At 40.5% G+C, this 14,937-nt stretch overlaps 1 protein-coding gene across 18 annotated transcripts in view; it reads right to left on the bottom strand.

Moving 5' to 3' along the window:
- Positions 1–2,362: 2,362 nt before the first annotated feature.
- Positions 2,363–14,937, bottom strand: part of PLEKHA6 (pleckstrin homology domain containing A6) — a 185,671-nt gene continuing 173,096 nt past the window's right edge. For 17 of the 18 annotated variants that reach the window (XM_056558106.1, XM_056558110.1, XM_056558116.1 and 14 more), the window contains 3 exons: positions 12,690–12,832; positions 10,559–10,718; positions 2,363–5,851 (listed from right to left, as the gene is read on the bottom strand). In XM_056558106.1, the coding sequence (XP_056414081.1) occupies positions 10,567–10,718; positions 12,690–12,832 (295 nt within the window). In that variant the 3' untranslated portion in view covers positions 2,363–5,851; positions 10,559–10,566. The remainder of the gene's footprint in view (positions 5,852–10,558; positions 10,719–12,689; positions 12,833–14,937) is intronic. The other variant, XM_056558114.1, reaches the window with a different exon arrangement.

The raw sequence follows: 14,937 nt of genomic DNA, 5'->3' as shown, positions 1-14,937 counted from the left end.
CCGACCTGGGTCAGGTAAGGGGAATATGGCGAAGGCCTGAGAATCCAGTAATGACTGACATCGGTGCTGTCTTTAATTTACCATTAAATGCCGGTTATCCCTTGTGTCTAGGGGACCTATTGGCAGCTCCACAATGTAATTGCTGGCTGCCGATGGGTTGCAATGGAAGCACGAGGACTTACCAGTCCTTCCTGTTGCTCTGTGGACCGAGATTGCTTAAGGCTGCTCATGTGATCAATCTGTCAGCCCCTATACTACTACCCTCAAGATGGAACAGACACTGTTGCATGATGGAAGTAGTAGTACCAGCGCTACAGTAGTCTCCCCAGCTGCCCTTAGACTCCCGCAGCACTGGGGGAACTACTACTCCTATCATGGAAACAAGTTTATTACATGATGGGAGCAATAGTACCCCCGGCTGCAGGGTCTGTGGGCGACTATGGAAAAAAGATAGATTTCATTAAACTAAAAATAGTGATAGTTTGTGCGGATTCCGAGCGGGATCTGCATGCATTCTGCATGAAATTCCGCATGAATTTGGCAGAAGTCCAGCAAAATATACACCCTGTTCCAAATTATTATGCAAATTACATTTTTCTCATTTACTTAAATAATTAATGTAAATAACAGTCAGCATAATTCTCATGTTGTCAACTGTTAAGAGTACAATTAAAATTTTATTGAACAAACCTCCTAATGATAACAGTATTTTTTTTAAACATAAAAAGCTTACAGTGCACTGTTCCAATTATGCACAGTAAGTTTCAAAACACTTTATAGGTTGTAAAGAACTGAAAATTGTCATTTGTTGTGTTTGCAGTATTTACTGAAATCAAAAGCTATTTCAATCAAACTTTTAACAACGTTTAAACTTTTTAAACATTTTAACAGGTCACATTTTAACATATGACCCCTTATTTAATGGTCAGTTTCTGCTTGAATTTGTTTGCAAGATGTCAGAATAGCCTCCCAGAGCTGCTGTTTGGATGTAAACTGCCTCCCACCCTCATAGATCTTTTGCTTGAGGATGCTCCAAAGGTTCTCAATAGGATTGAGGTCAGGGGAGGATGGAGGCCACACCATTACTTTCTCTTCATAGCAGCCATTGATGCAGCGGAATTCTTTGCAGCATGAGGTGGTGCACTGTCATGCATGAAGATGATTTTATTACAGAAAGCATAGTTCTTTTCTCTGTACCAAGGAAGAAAATAGTCAGTCAGAAACTCCACATACTTTGCAGGTCATCTTTACACCTTTGGGGGCCCTAAAGTGCCCGACCAGCTCTCTTCCCATGATTCCGGCCCAAAACATTCCAGCCTTGCTGATATCGCAGCCTTGTTGGAACAGGTTGGCCATCCACCAACCATCCACTACTCCATCCATCTGGACCATGCAGTGAAGCACGGCACGGCACTCATCAGTGAACAGGACTGTTTGAAAATTAATCTTCATGTATTTTTCTGCCCAATGCAGCCGTTTCTGCTCAGGAGCATTGGTTAGAGGTGGCCGAATACAAGATTTATGCACAGTTGCACAGAGGTACCAGCAGCTTAAAATATCCTCTGGCCCCTGTATTGCGAGTCATCAGACACGGAGCGATCTTCGTTCTGTGCAGCTGATGACTGGGGGTGCTGCAGGAGAGATTGCGGTCGTCACCAGCGGCGATCAGACATCTTATTCCCTATACTTTGAATAGGGCATAAGATGTCTAAGGGCGGAGTACCCCTTTGAGATGCTGTGATCAGCATTCATCAGAGCATCTAAAGCGATTTCTAAATACATTTTTAGCAATAACAGTGAGTCTCATTTACTGATAAAGCTTCAAATTCCATGAACATTTGCAGGGTGTACACCCTGTGTTTTCAAAGGGTTAATAAAAGATACATCAACGATAGTAGATAGTAAGACAAGCGCACTCACACAGCTTTTCCGATATTCTTGCTTTAGTCAGATAACAGTAGTTTCATTTCAGGCTGTTCGGTAAAGAGTTCTCGTGTGATGTGCAGAGCCGATTAGCAAGGAAGATCTACCTGGGTGACGGTGGCCGTTTCAAGCCTGTCAGCGTTTCCTCAGGCCCCCTCGGTTACAATAATTAAGATTAATTGTGATTGTGTATATATGCTACCAAGTTCTCTGTTGCACTGATTATGTGTTGTATATTTATCTTAATACAGTTCTTAATAAAATTTTAATTTTAATATTGTACGGGAGTGGGTAGATGTCTCTTCCATTTGGTATAAAAGCAAAAACTCAGGAGCTTTGCTGGTATCTTTATTTTATCACTGTTATTTCAGAGGCATATGCCCTATAAAAGGTGCAGACCAGTATTGTCTCAACAAACACCATACACATTAAACATTGCCGATTTTTTTTATGTTTATTTTCTAGTACTAGTAAAGTCAGTAACATAGACAAACCTAAAAGCAGTTTATGACATGGAGAATAAGAGTGCAAAAATAAAATCCATGAATACTGAGTTACCCAATCTGCTCCCATAGTTATTACCACCAAAGTAACATGTATACATTATTTTCCACGCAACAGGGTCAATGGTTCAAGATATTACATAGTATATTAACGTCAATACATGGCTTTGTTGTCTTCATTCAACACTAAACCCTTCCATTAAACTATTGCGACATACTGATTTCCTGTTTTGTTATGTATATCTCTATCTACTTGCATCCATTACCATATGACATACTATATGTATGACCACGAGGCACAGGTACTTTACGAAAGAGGAGATGTTTTTGTAGTTGTACGATTAAGCAGGAGGCAGCTGCTTTGCAGACCAGTTTGCAACCTTAACATTCTGCTAAATTCATAAAACATACTTAAGGGGGTACTCCGGCTCTAAGACATCTTATCCCCTATCCAAAGGATTGGGGATAAGATGTCTGACCGCGGGGGTCCCACGGTTGGGGACCCCCACAATCTTGCATTCAGCACTTACCTCGGGGAGCTGCATGCCACGCTGCCAGCTCAGAATCTCCCGAGGTGGCTGCTGAATGCAAGATTGCGGGGTCCCCAGCGGCAGGACCCCCGCGGTCAGACATCATATTATGGATAGGGGATAAGATGTCTTAGGGCCGGAGTACCCCTTTAATGCCATTTCTTAGTGATGACACTAGTTGTTAAAGGGGTTTTCCAACCTAAAACTATTAATGGCCTATGCACAGGGAATCAGTGGGTGCAGATACTTGGAACCCCTGCGGGGCCGTGGCACCAGAAGGCTCAAACCCTGGCTCCTTACAGCCTTTGCAGGGATGATGCTAGGTAACTTCAGAGCAACACCTCACTGATCAACCATTGATGGCCTAATCTGTGGATAGTTTTAGGCTAAAAAAACCTTATATATTTACCATTCATCTTGTTTTTGTCCCACAAAGTGGTTATCTTTGCATTAATACATTCTACAATTATTATAATTTTTGTTTAATATGGTTCTTCAATGCCAGTTTAAGGGTGAATAACACTATCTGAGTCTTTGTATATGTAACCTCTAATTCACAATATTTAACGGGGCTATTTCACATTAAAGAAAACTCCAGTCAAAAGTATATATTGAAAATGCTCTGTGCTATGTATATTCACTGTTACAGTGCAGTTTGCACATTGTAGCAGCTTTTGGCTGCTATCTCAATAACACATTTTCCCTACACCAGAAAATGTGTCAGTCAAATGATAATTCCCTTTTATCCTACATGATGGCGCAGGTACAGACAATAATGCACCAAATATTGTCAGTTCGGGCTAGGAATGATTTTAAACAGTAAAAAATTCTGATCATGTGTCCTGACTAGAATAATAATAATAAAAAAAAACATTGATACAATTTAAAGAGTACTTGTCATCAAACCATATTTTCTAAATTTATAATCCCTAACTACTCCTTACACCCCTCCTGAGCTTTAAAAATATCATACCTTACCCCTTGCTCACATTGTTTGAGCTCCCGTCAGGAGAAAGTGGGCGTTCCCCAGCAGGTGCAACATCACTGAACCCTGCAAGAGCTGTGCCTCACCATACCCCGCACACACTTCCTGACTTTGGTCTCCTGCCAGGCCGGGAAGAGACCAAACTATTTGATTTGTGGCAGGGAACAGAACAGAGCCACCTAGTTGGTGTTTTTTCACTCGCATTAAAAAACATATAAAGGTTGAGTATTTTAACAGCAAGTAAATAGTAAAGTGTCTTATAATTACACAAGGAACAATATATTAAAAGTTTACTTTGGTGACAGGTACACTTTAAGGTAACAATTTTCAGTCCTGAGCATCACAATGATCATCAATTTCAAATTAGGTAAAGACTGGAGTTTTTCTTTCCTATATTTCATAAGCAGCCTCCAAAACTCACACTCATTTTGCCATACAATTATGACAATCATTTTTGAAGGCCACAGCTGAAATTTTTAATATTTTCAATTAAAAATCCTTTTTCACAATATTTCAACAAACCTTTGGGAATATATACAAGGCGTTTATGACAGAAACACAAAGCTAAAACCTGCATATACAAGACCTGTCTGTATTTACAAAACTATACCACACATTCAAGTTCCCTCTTTCACAAGTCTGTTAGGGACTTTTTTTTTCATCACCCATGGGAATAATCTATACAATCAGGGGTTAATCAGATATTTCCACTTAGTATCAGTTACAAATGTGAAACAATGTATTATTATGAGGTTCCTATTTAAAAGGGCCCCAGATTAATGGGGTTTAATATGTACACACAGATTTGTATTCTTCTGAAGATGGATGAACATACAAAAAGAGTTGGCCGACAAGCGTCAGGCACCACAGTAGAACAATGCTAGAGGAACCAAAAACCAAGATCGCTTTAGCTCAACGGTCTGACATGTTACATACTGTACAAATTTATAAGGTTATATGAAAAGGTCAAGAGAATATTTTGCAAAAAGCCAATAAAGTCTTGCACAAGTGCCATATATATCTTCTTTAGTCATTTTTTACAGTTACATTTGCAATTGCAGTTACTTAAGCTTACATTTGCTTATTACACATTGGTTAAAAAAAACTAAATAAAACAAAAAAACATAAAAAAGAAATGGTCCACAGACTGTGAGGCATTTAGTTGTGATGCAATGCTATTGGAATGAACTATTTGGATCCTCTCAGTGCCTGGTGACTCGACTCCTGCAGTCATACAGAGCCCTGTAGCTTTCATAGCCTAAATGACCAATATGTCTCATAATTATATACATACAATAAATATTTTTTTTATCATAAAGTAAAATATATATATATATATAGCTATATATAGAACGATATGTTTTGTACACTATGCAAAATGGACTGTGGCAGGTTACGAGTTATCCTGACACGATATATATATATATACACATAGAATATAGCTGAAGGGCTATAGGAATGCTATTCAGATGTGGTTATTGCTTTACAAAGAAAATGCAGCTCAAGCTTGGAGGGGTGCTGCAAGCATTCGTTGTTAAAGATGAGCATTAGCTGGGTGACTTTGGTGCCCTAATCCTTGTTAAGTGACATCCTATAGAGCTGCAGTGACCACCATGACAACAGGTGATACTTGGAGAGATTCTTAGGTATGTCCTTGTGTATATCCGAATAGTCTGCAATAGTATAGTATCCTTATACCAAATGGCAAAAAGATTGGTAAAATCTGGATACTGCTTTTCCATTAATGCTGCAATGCTTCTTTTTTCCATATCTTCTCTTCACTGCAGGTGTGGTCCCATTGTGTGTTGAGAACCGAGGTGAAATCTTCTGGAAACAGGTGGAAGCAGCATAAAAGGAATGTCTACATTTCATCTAGGCTGGGTGGAACTTTGCAGCTTTGACTGCCTGAGCTATATGAAAACAATAAAGAAAAGAAATGGAGATTTAAGTACCTAATATTAATATTGAGAAATGTTAAGACTGAGAGGGAAGATGCAGACCAAGTAAATTGTACAAAAAAAAGGGAAGCGGAGTGAAAAGAGCAGCTAATGGTAGAGGGAAACAGAGGTAAAGAATGAAGGATTTTACAGGAAAAGAGGAAAACTATCACATTTTATTAGATGCAGCACATACATCAGTGTATTAATACTGTATAATGATTTAGTTAAGTACTGTATATACAAAGTCTTAGAAATAAAACAACAATAATAAAGCCAGCGGGCTTCATTTATCCAGACATTCTTTTATAAGCAATGGCCTTGATGCCCAAAGCAACCAGGGGTCAAGGTTGTATTCACACGTACAGTATCCTGAGCATATTTGGTGCTCAGGATTTGAAGCTGCAGATTTTATGCTGCAGATTTCCATGTAAACTAAAAACTGAATGCAGCTTCGAATCTGCAGCTTTAAATCCTGCGCATCAAATATGCACACGATACTGTACGTGTGAATATACCCTAAAGAGGGTTGTCCAGGTTAATTATATTATGCTGGGGCTGGTGTAAAAATCTATTTATGACATCTTTTTGTCCCTGCTCAGCAGCAGTGTCCTTTCTCTGCCAGTGTTTGGCTGAGTGGGCAAGCAATACTTCAATCTCATCTAAGAATCAGGAAAAGAGAGGAGCAACAAGAGTTGTGGGGGGCCATGGTAGGTATCACTTTTATTTTTACACCAACCCAGCATAATATACTTTTTTCTATGTGGAATACCCCTTTAAAGTGCTCCTTGTTCATCAAAAATGAAAGCTGCAATTTAAAGTGTCATTAAAAAAAACTTTTATATAAAGATAATACCAGTATATGTATATTTATAATATACATTGATTAAAAAATATGTATATTTTTGGGTGAAAAAATTGTGAGGAGACCAAATACAGGAAGTGGGACAAGCAGGGCTCTGCTCTGTGCAGGCTCCTGGCTTGTCAATCATCCTGCTGTGTGAGCCAGGGGGTGTGTCACAGAGCCTCAGTGCATAGTCTGGTTGTCCTAAGTGCACAAAGCCCTGCTTGTCCTCAGTGTACAAAGTCCTGCTTTTCCTCAGTGCGCAGAGCCCTGCTTGTTCTCAGTGTGCAGAGTCCTGCTTTTCCTCAGTGCGCAGAGCCCTGCTTGTCCTCAGTGTACAGAGCCCTGCTTGTCCCCAGTGTACAGAGCCCTGCTTGTTCTCAGTGTACAGAGCCCTGCTTGTTCTCAGTGTACAGAGCCCTGCTTGTTCTCAGTGTACAGAGCCCTGCTTGTCCTCAGTGTACAGAGCCCTGCTTGTCCTCAGTGTACAGAGCCCTGCTTGTCCTCAGTGCACAGAGCCCTGCTTGTCCTCAGTGCACAGAGCCCTGCTTGTCCTCAGTGCACAGAGCCCTGCTTGTCCTCAGTGTACAGACCCCTGCTTGTCCTCAGTGTACATAGCCCTGCTTGTCCTGTGTACAGAGCCCTGCTTGTCCTCACTGTACAGAGTCCAGCTTGTCCTCACTGCACAAAGCCCTGCTTGTCCAGCCACACTTCCTGTATTTGGTCTACTCACAGAGACACACAGGCAATAGCTGCAGGGACAAAAATATACACATTTTTTAACCAATATATATTACAAATGTACATATAATGTTATTTTCTACACTATATTAAGTTTTTGCTAATTGCTGGTACTATTTACCTCTTACTACCACAGGCAGTTTTGGCCATCATGATGCAGCAAATTTTTGGGGCTTTTTTTTATCCTTAACGATAATGGTGAAAAATATGTATATACAGTAAAATTGCATAATTAAAAAACTGGAAAAAAAATTGCTGCATCATGATGGCCAAAACTGCCTGTGGTAGTAAGGGGTAAAGGATACTTGCAATTAGCAAAAACTTTTATCGAAGTTCTGTTTTTCAATGATGCAATTTTACTGTATATACATATTTTGCACCATTTTGCATCAATCAGTATGATTATAGTGATATTAGAAAAAAAGCTCACACACACTAGTATTCTGCAATAAATCTTCTTTCTTTATATAAGTATTGTTCAATAATACAAAAGCAAAGTGCAGTGAATAATCACCCAGTGTGGATCATGCAAAGTCTGCAGATAGTAACAAGGAGAAATAACCGGCTTCTTGAGCTTCAGCGTGTAGCTTCACTGCCACGCTTCTTTAGCCGTCTCCGTTCACTGAAGGACAGGTGAGAACGTATGCTACGTTTCAGAGGCAACGCCTCCTTTGTCAAGCATGATGCACATTCCCATCCCAAACATACATAGACTAAACCTCTCGCGAGATTTCAATTCTAAAAACATGCGGAAAATACAAAAAGTATTAGAAATATAAAAAATACAATTTATATGGATCAAGACAGAAGCAGTAACCATTCTTAAAGAAATACATTGAAATTACAAATCTCATTAATGCCGTGGGGTTGCAGCGTACACAATTTCTCAAGAGTGAGAAGTGAGGTACATTGGATCCAGAAATTGTGTACGCTGCAAACCCACGGAATTAATGAGATTTGTAATTTCAATGTATTTCTTTAAGAATGGTTACTGCTTCGGTCTTGATCAATATATTGTGTTTGTATTTTTAGTATTTGTAATACTATTTGTATTTTCCGTATGTTTTTAGAATTGAAATCTCGCGAGAGGTTTAGACTATGTATGTTGGGGATGGGAATGTGCACCATTCTTGACAAAGGAGGCGTTGCCTCTGAAACGTAGCCTACGTTCTTACCTGTCCTTTGGTGAATGGAGACGGCTAAAGACGTGTGGCAGTGAAGCTACACGCTAAAGCTCAAGAAGCCGGTTATTTCTCCTTGCTACTATATGCAGACTTTGCATGATCCACACTGGGTGATTATTCACTGCACTTTGCTTTTGTATTATTGAAGAATACTTATATAAAGAAAGACGATTTATTGCAGATGACTAGTGTGTGTGAGCCTTTTGCTACTGTGATTTTACTGGGAGTAGAGCACCCAGGCACCACACTATTTTATTCGGAGACTATGGTCCCTTCCCTAATCTTTGAATAAGAATGATTATAATGATATGGCATTTTTATATTTTACTGCCCACATGCCATGGAAAACCAATGGGAAGGGGGTTACATGGAGCACCAATAGGTGACAGAAGGAGCCCCTTTTTTCTTGTCTAACAACCTAGATGCCACAGTGGCTATTGACTGCTATGTCAGGGGGTTAAATGGCTGTGTTTGGAGCTTACTGTATTCCTAGCAGGAGGAGCATGGCTGTGTATTACAGCGCCTGACTTGTTGTATCCAAACAAAATATAACTGTAGATTATATTGTGGGTAAAAACCTTAAATCTTGACATACAGGTACATTGCTTTGTGGGACAAGGTAAACTGGTTTGACTTTGTCTTGTTACCCACTGTACACACAGTATATGCCATCAATATCTTCAAATAGTTTCATATAGTGAATTAAAGAGGACCTGTATTCATTCTAAATAAATGCGTTTTTTTTTTAACAGCCTAGAGTACCTTCAATAGCAATTTTTACTTTCTTTATTTTTTTCTGCTACAATAACCCCTCTCTGTTCCCAAGATATAAAAGTTTAACTATTTGACTTTTTTTATCATCAATCTTTTTTATTCAAATTTTCAAACAAGAGAACAATGAAAAACTATTTGACTATTTGGTTGCCTGTCTCCACTTTTCACAGAATAGCCAGATGGGCGGACTTTACTGTGTAATTACTGGAAGTGGGATTAGGAGCTTCATAATGGCATCTTAATTTACACCCCACAGCCTCCTATTCTCATCCTGACCCTATCATTCACACCAGCTTTTTTGCAAACAAAGTTATCACCCTATCATTAAAAGTACAGTTAATCAACCAAATAGAAAAATATATATCCTGGGAATAGAAGGCATAGCAAGAAAGTAAAAACACTGTTGGAAACAGGACACTCAAGGCTATAAATGATATAAAATACTTTTTTAGCTAATTGATATTAGACCCCAGTAAAGTGTTTTATTTCTAAGGCACCCACAAACTGTCTTACTGGATCCTTGGGGCCCACTCTCATGTCAGAGCCTGGGCCCAGTGAGAAATCCAATGAGATCACTGAGAGCCAGGAATTAACTGAGATCACTGAGGGCCAGGGCTTAAGCAGGCACTTCTCCTGGCTCCTTCTAATGGTGGGGGTCTCAGTATTGAGACCACAATCAAGACTTTTGACCAATTTTTGACTTTTTAACAGAGTGCTCAAATATTCTTCACCATTTGAATCTTTTCCCATTAGTCTTTCTGTTATGGCTCTTCACTGCACTGAAGCTCTCTCTTAGAAATGCATTCAACTTCTATTCTATGCAAAATGACAGGAAGGCCAACACTTGACATGTGCCTATTTATGAGAACCACTATTTGACTTACCTTTGGTACAGGATTTTATCCTTAATATTCAGTAAAAAATGTTAACAGTCTTCCAAACTGCAGATTTTATTGGATGCTAATCTAATCTTAAAACCTAAGTTTAGCCTAATAAAACATTACATGAAAACAGTCGTGCATACATTCCCAACCAATTACTAATTTTCAAAGCGATTAACTATATTTCCTGTTCCCTTGCAATTTTTTTTTTCCAATAGCTATCATAGTAATACACGAAGGGGAAATAGCTTCTTACACTGTGGCTCAGACACACATGATGTTCGCCCCGTATTCCCCAGCGCTGTCACTGCTGCTGCTGCTGCTGCCCCCTAGAGCCGTGCGCTCAGGAGAGGAGGGGAGGGTCTGAGGAGCTGGGGACGTGGGAGACGTAGGGGGGCTCGGGGTGGCACACATAGCTGGAAACAGAAAATGAGAATGAGATGATGCAGCAAGCATGAAGGGGTTAATGTTTGTAACTGTGTCTTTGTTAGGAAACAAGAGAAACGGGAATTGGCATCTTTTAAGAAACTTACCAGAATAAGATGCCAAAGCTGCAGACAGTGAAAATATTACAGTATGTCTCAGTACTTGGAAGTAACTGTTTGACACTACCCCATTTTATACTATGGGTAACATGGGGCTTGAAATTTCCAAGTTATAGTCTGGTTAAAAGAAATGGTTATTTAAAAATAAAAGGGATTGATCAACCTTTGTCTAAGCAGAAGCAGAATGTGATCCAAGAAAACACTCGAGTAGACAAGTATATTACATGACACCTACCAGATATTCTTTCCAAGGCAAGACTCCAGCTACTTTAGCGTTAGCCAAAAGGGTAATGGTTTTGTTAATGGTTAATAACCAGTTTACTAATATGAGTGTGAAGTAAAGATTCCATAAGGCTCTGCCTTTGTATATAATAAAAAGTCAGGTGTTTGTCACTCCTACAGTTTGGGCCAAAAGTGCAAATTTCCCAATGATCCAAAAGCAATTTGGTGATGAACAATGGTTACTCCAGCATGATGGAGCACCAGGTCACATAGCAAAAGTGATAACTAAGGAAACTCCCCAGATCTAGATCTTACTGAGAATCTCTTGTTAATCCTCGAAAATCGTGTGGACGAACAAAAACACAGATATTAAGATAAACTCCAAGCATTGATTAAGCAGGAATCGGTTGCCATCAGTCAGGATTTGGCCCAGAAGCTGATATCCAGCATGCCGTATTGCAGGCGAATTGCATAAAAGAAGGGTCAACACTCCTCGATGTACTTGTCAATAATAGTTTAATAACATATGAAATGCTTAGGGTATGTTCACACTGCAGAATTCCCACGGAATTCCACGAGCGGAATTCCGCTCAGTGAATGTTACCATCAGTTCTACGCAAAGAAAGAACATGTTCATTCTTTGCGCGGAAGTCTGCGAGCACTGCAGAGCCATCAATGGTGATGGCACAGGCCACCAGACGGAATCTCCGCTCGCGGAATTCAGCAAATGGAGATTCCGCAGTGTGAACATACCCTTATAATTAGTAAGTAGTTCAGTATACCAAAAAACATATGACTAACAGATCTAAAAACACTGAAGCAGACAACTTTGTTAAAACCAAAATTTGTTTCAGTCTCAAAACTTTTGGCCCCGACTGTACAAAATTACAAGCATTTCTTTTGAACTATGAATCACTGTAATAGCGATCAAATACTTTTATACATTGATGCTACTTAACCAAAGTGCAGTAAGATTAAGGCAAACAGTATATTGATGAAACAGAACTATTTGAGCAATGTTATGAGTTGTACACTCAAGTGCTTGAGCCATTCTATAGAGAAAATTACAGCTTAAGTTACTGCAGCTGATACCAAAGGGTCCCTTCATCCCTCCTCGTTCCTGAGAGATAATTAGACCATGTCTATAACAAAAGGACAGCTTATTTGGAGAAACATCTCTAGATCAGGCTACTATACAACGCCAGCGATATAGAAATAAAGGGCAACTGGACTATGTCACTATCTGAACCGTTTTGGCCATACAATAGGTCTCATTAAATTGTACTGTTACTAAAAGCCTAAAGCTGAACATAGAAGTTGGCTTATTAAATTTATGTGCAGTACTGTGAGTCTGATGTCATGTAAAAATCAATCTTTACAAAACTATATGAATGCAACTGACGTATATGATTTACCACTATATATTATTAATCTCTTCTACTTTCATTCAGGCCAGTGGTGGAAAAGAAGACTCTCCGTTTAATACAAATCTTTTGAATATATGATCTGCAATATTGGCTCATTCTACGCCATGTCCTTACAGCATGATTGTAATAAATGTCATCTGATGAAAGCTGTGACAAAACCTAAAGCTTGTGGAAAATGTACAGAACTGCTTACCAGAAAGAAGCCGACCACGACGTGAAGCTTCTGCTGCCAGAGCGCAGGATAACTCAATGCGTTTTTCCTGCTCTTGAAGCTGAGATTCAGGATCAGGAGGTAACTCCATCTCAGAGTCACTCAATGGAATAACATTCTGCAAACTTAGGAATGGAAAGAGAAGACAAAATCTTACAAAACCTGCATAAGTGGGATTAGGGATTTTCTAAATGTATTTAACAACATTCAAATCAATAAAATAGTCTGTATGTCTTGCACATGACTGGAAAAGATTTGAACCCCATTCCGATATTCACCATATATGTACGGTAGAAGCCGCAGGGAACAGGAGGTGAGCAAATGTCAGCTGTAACATGCCAACAGTTTGACCACTTATGTGCCATGGTCAATAACGACTGCAGCATCTATGTTGTTAAAGGGGTTCTCCGGTGCTTAAACATCTTATCCCCTATCCAAAGGTTAGGGGATAAGGTGCCTGATTGCGGGAGTCCCGCCGCTGGGGAACCCTGGGATCATGCACGCTGCACCCCGTTTATAATCAGTCCCCGGAGCATGTTCGCTCCGGGACTGATTACCGGCGACTACAGGGCGGGCGGCGTGTGACGTCACGCCTGCGCCGGTGTGTGACGTCACGCTCCGCCCCTTAATGCAAGCCTACGGGAGGGGGCGTGATAGCTATCACGCCCCCTCCCGTAGGCTTGCATTGCGGGGTGGAGCGTGACGTCACACGCCGCCCGCCCTGTAGTGGCCCGTAATAAGACCCGGAGCGAACACTCTCCAGGGACTGATTACAAATGGGGTGCCGCGTGCGTGATCCCGGGGGTCCCCAGCGGCGATCAGGCATCTTATCTTATCTTATTAGGGTATAAGATGTTTAAGCACCAGAGAACCTTTAAAGTTTTTTTCTAGGAGGAATTGTTTTCTATCCAATTGTGCTCAGGGTGCTATTAAAACAAAAACAACAACAACAAAAAAACAACTATATTCACCCTCCTGACTCCCCCGCTTATCCCCCACTGCGCTGCACCTCCTTGTGTTGAAAAAAGGAACTTCCCACTTAGTTTCCGTAGCAGTGTCCTGGCTCTGCCACTGATTGGCTAAACAGGAAGGCCAACACCAACAGGGATGATGGAAAGGGTGAGCATAGCTTTAAAGGAAAACGGTCATCCCGTGCACCCACACTAAACGCAATACACTGGGTTATAGTGCGGGTGAATAGGAGACCGATGTTGACAAAGATACATACCTTCAGCCCAGAGTGGTGTCCCTTTGAAGGTCTGCTTCTTCTTTTATCTGTGAATTGCGCACAGGAGGCGGGCCCGCCGGGTGAATTTGAATATTCATGGGTGCTGGTTACTTGAGCGCTCAGTAGGCGGACCTTCAGAAGGACACTGCTCCGGGCTGCAGGTATGTATGTTAGTCAGAGACCATAGCATTAGTCTCCTGTTCATCCACACTATAACCCGGTGTATTGGGTTTAGATGACCATTTTCCTTTAATTGCGCCCTAAGGGAGGGGACTTTCTATGTTATGCAGAAAGTAAATGGTTGCTGTTGGGCTGTCATGATAGCTGGAGGCTTAAAGGAGTAGTCTAGTGCAGACTATTCCAACTCCTTTGTGTCCGGGATGAAAAAAAAATGTAACCAACTTTCACTCATCTTCCTGCGTTTCCCCAGAGCACCGCTACAGCTGATCGGTCCTCTGGTCCCGTCTTCTTCCTTCTTCTGTGTGCAGGGATCATCACATGGTGCTCAACCTATCCCCGGCCGAGGCAGAACATCGCTGTGGCCGGTGATAAGCTGTGCACCGTGTGACGATCCGTACACAGGAAGAATGCAGAAGACGGGAACGGCGGACTGATCAGCTGTAGCGGCACTCCGGGGGAATGCAGGAAGGTGAGTGAAAGTTTGTTTTCATTTTTTTTCAGCCCGAGCACAACGGAGTTGAAATAGTCTGCACTAGACTACTTCTTTAATGATGGCCTCATGTCATGCACATTTTAAAACGTTAGCACATTTATTAATATTTTCAGGCACAATACACTGCAATATAAAAGGTATGCAGTGTATAATGCAAACGTTTAATTGGTTGCACGTTCAAGTCCCTTAGTCGGTAGTAAAAAAAAAAAAAAGAAAAAAAAAACATATCTTCTGTTTTTTCTTGTTAAAAAAAAAAAGTACATAATTGGCATATGAGGTTAAAACAACAAGACTATGAAAATTTGGTATTGCCGTGATCGTACTGGCTT

The sequence above is a fragment of the Hyla sarda genome, chromosome 2 (assembly GCF_029499605.1).
Source record: "Hyla sarda isolate aHylSar1 chromosome 2, aHylSar1.hap1, whole genome shotgun sequence".
NCBI lineage: Eukaryota > Metazoa > Chordata > Amphibia > Anura > Hylidae > Hyla > Hyla sarda.
The sequence above is the reverse complement of the archived record's forward strand: the minus strand, read 5'-3'. Positions and strand labels throughout refer to the sequence as shown.